We start from the raw sequence: 3,693 nt of genomic DNA on the forward strand, positions 1-3,693 counted from the left end.
AATAGAAAAGAGAAAGGGGGAGTGGGGGCATCCGTGGTCTCTTACAGGAAAGGGAGTGACGCAAGGGAGGGCAAAGAGGCGACAAATAGTTTTGTAAGCATTGGGGTTGTTGTGTGTCTTCCTCAACAGAATGCAGCCACTAAGACATGCAGACCCTCACACATGTGTGTGTGGGTCGGTGTGCACGTGGGATCCAGTTCAAAGCACAAAGCGTTTGTACTCCTTCTTTATGGATGAAAGTGTATCTGAATGAATCCTTGTTGGAAGCTTCTGCAGCATCGTTATGATGTAATTTATCAATAAATAATGAGTAATAAATGTATTCTAAGCTATACACCGCAGAAGGGGGCTGATTGTCTCATTCACCAGCCTCGTCTAGCAGCGCTGCCAAACTTACACCCACTTCATACACACACACACACGCACACACACACACGGCCGTGCACAACAAACACACAACACGTACAAAAAGACACATCGAGAGTGAGAAAGGGAGACAGACAGAGAGGGCGAAAAATCTGGGAAGCGATGCCGTCTGCCTCCACAAGTACAGAACCTCCTACTCTATCTGTGCCCACATGGATATCTGCACACATGGCCTCTGTGTAATAGCTGCTGCCATGTTTGTTTTACTGGCACATCATACTGCACTGTATCGAAGTCTGAGAGCAGCCAAATAAAGTTTACTGGGTGAAACTGAGAATTGGTTGTTATATTAAATAAGTTGACCATATCAACATGGCGGCCATGTACCTTTGCCGCTCGGGGTGAGAAGCCTGAAAGATTTTGAAATACATTATAGGCCTACTGATCTGTCCTATAGATCACTGACAATCAATTTGTCACTTCCAGATTTGTCTGCAAATTGAAAAGCCAATGAACAGCGAATGTCTGGAGGGAAATCTGCTCATATGACCTACTGTATTAGGATAAACAACATCATGTATAACACTTGAGCCAACATTATATTACATTATTATCTATACCAAGTGAACATCATGCTAGTGGGTCATTATATACGGCATGTTCATTCACTACTATTGAAGAAAAATAACTAACTAAGATCCAGCCAATTGGGTAATTTAACTGTTAGCTAAGAAGTCTAGTTAATATTACAGAATGGTAGTTTAACATGATACATTACTGAAACTCCTAGTTAGCATAATGTTAGCTTGGAGCTGCTTGAATGCTAGCTCCAGTTTTGTCCAAAAGTAGCTGATGGGTCATGAAATATGTTGTTTTACTTTGAAAGATGTCCCTCCATATTCACTGTCAGCTAAGTTGCTTGCTATCTTGAAGAATTGTAATTACAAACAATGGTCACGTAGGCTACCCCGCCACCCACAACCTGATAAGAAAAGTGTGACAATAAACAGCTGCTGTGTGAAAAGGGGAATTTGATGAACTTTTAGTGTCATCTGAGCACCAAGTTTTGGAGTTTGTTCTTCAAGTACTTTTACTTCTCACCTTTTTTCATCAGCAAAGACAAACTTTCTCAGTTTGAGGTCACCCAGCACGATGCCATTCATGTGGCAGTGGGCCACAGCCAGAGCCACCTGCCTGAAGAGCCTGCAGGCGTGCTCTTCATCCAGCCTGCGACAGCTCTTCACCAGGGTGTGCATGTCCCCAAAGTCCTTGTCCAAGAACACGTAGGCCTTGCGTTCGCCCAGGATGATTTCCCTGATGTCAGAAACATTCTTGTGGGCTGGTAGGATCCCGTAGGATCTGATCTTTTCCTGGTACACTCCCATATCAAAGACCTGGAAGATAGAGAAAGAAGAGGAGGGAAAGGGATGCAGGATGGAAATTAGGAGGGGAGGGAAGGGAAGAAAGTGTGAGAAGGAGGAGACAATGGGTGAGTGTGTTCTTAATGATCATCAGAAGGAACAAGCATGCAAAATTTGGCATCAAATTAAAAAAGGCTAGGATAAGCTTTGATTCTAGCTCAGCCTTTAATGCATGTGCATGACAAATGAATCACTAAAGCATGAAGGGATAAACTTTATTAATCAACAAAGCCAAACGCCTGCAGGTCTTTCATGCAAAATAAATACATGGAAGTGGAACAGAGAACAGCTCCTGTCCTTATCAGAGCACATCCTTCATATGATAGTGTCTCTTTGTCTCACATGTTTGCCTTTTTGTGTATGTGTCACGGCGTGGCATATTGCAGTGACGTGTATGCAAATGAGACGGACTGCTCTGAAGGACCGTGTGAAGCCAGAGTGCCAAGGAGAGGTACGCTATTAACACATTTCAAGTCAAAGGTATAGGAGAAATCTGTCACGACTGCAAACAGATATAAAAACAATCAAAGACTCCGATATAGTTCCCGTTTTTAAAAAATCATGAAGCAAACCTCATGTTATTACGCAAATTATGACACATTTCGCGTGAGATTGAGTGAAAAAGTCGGGTAAATACTGATGACATGTCAGATAGGCTATTGAGCAACGTGCTGTCTTGAAACACCATTCATTCAGAGAAATTGCACAACGAAGAGGATTGCGCATGCATACCTTGCACAGCAGCTCATCGCCTGTGTCGGTGTTCATCGCGCTGTGCACGCTCTCCCGGTCCGCCAGAGGTAGAAGTAGAAACGGTCCTATCCTGGATGGGCCCTGGTGGGTTCCTGTGATTGGGTTTGAGACGGGGCTCACCGGGGATCCGGGTGAGGTACCGAGGAGGAGTCCCTGTGTGTCCCCGGCTTCGGCGCTCAGCCTGGCGCATTTCGCCAGCGGCTGGTCGTCTGAGTCCAGCCGCTTGTGCGCGACTCTCCCGGTGCGGATGCAAGGTGCCGGGCTGCTCCGTTGCAAGTTCATCCTCATAGATCGACTCAAAGCAAAAATCAGACCCTGACTTATTAAAGGATGAGTCCTTTGACGGCTAGAAAAAACAACAGACTCTACGCTCCATTCCTCCGTGTAAGACTAGTCATATAGCTTGATAGAACTTTTTACGCGTTTTTGGTGATTATATCCAGCCACGCGTCCTTTCCTCTTCGAGAGTGACTGCCTGCTGCTCTGAGGTCTTTGTTCTTTTGGTGAGAAAATCCCGATCCCTTACAGTCCACACTGGGAGAGATAGAGAGAGCGAGAGAGATAGAAAAAGACAGAGAGAGAGAGAGAGAGGCAGACGGGGAGAGGGACTGCCTCACACTCAGAGAGGCAGAGAGTGAGTGAGCGCCGATGATGTTGAACACTCCGCCCGACCAGTCCAGCCTCCTCCTGGTGACACAACCATTGAGCAATCCTGTAACGACACCGGCTTTGTTAGCTCAGCTCCGCTCTGATGAAACTGGCTGCTGTATTACGTTTCACAGAAGACAACGTGAGCATGTGGTGCAAACATTAGTTTGTGAATATTTGCCATGAAGCTCCATAACTTCTGCTTTGAGATTTCACTGTGGAAAAAAACCCTGACCATGTGAGAGGAATGAAGAAACCCTCTTTTACTTATCATGACTGTCTCATCAAGCATGCACATGTTTTAGACAATAATTAACAACCTTTAAAACTTCCTCTCTGAGTCACTTTTTCCACCTTGTTCAGCTTTTATTACCAACAGTTTCTCCATATATCTCCTGGATGGCACCTGAACTGTTTGCACTCCAAAAGTTCTGCCTTAAGTGTGAACTGTAGCCAGAACAGAGCTGCAGTGTGTGAGCCTTAACTCTAGCTTTAACATCCCCAT

At 45.1% G+C, this 3,693-nt stretch overlaps 1 protein-coding gene across 1 annotated transcript in view; it reads right to left on the reverse strand.

Moving 5' to 3' along the window:
• The window catches only part of trib1 (tribbles pseudokinase 1), an 8,684-nt gene extending 5,287 nt beyond the window's left edge, over positions 1 to 3,397 (reverse strand). The window contains exons 1-2 of the mRNA XM_020631710.3: positions 2,520 to 3,397; positions 1,468 to 1,760 (exon numbers count right to left, since the gene is read on the reverse strand). Coding sequence (XP_020487366.1) covers positions 1,468 to 1,760; positions 2,520 to 2,828 — 602 coding nt within the window. The 5' untranslated portion in view covers positions 2,829 to 3,397. The remainder of the gene's footprint in view (positions 1 to 1,467; positions 1,761 to 2,519) is intronic.
• Positions 3,398 to 3,693: the final 296 nt, after the last annotated feature.

This window comes from Labrus bergylta, chromosome 19 (genome assembly GCF_963930695.1).
Source record: "Labrus bergylta chromosome 19, fLabBer1.1, whole genome shotgun sequence".
NCBI classification, from domain to species: domain Eukaryota; kingdom Metazoa; phylum Chordata; class Actinopteri; order Labriformes; family Labridae; genus Labrus; species Labrus bergylta.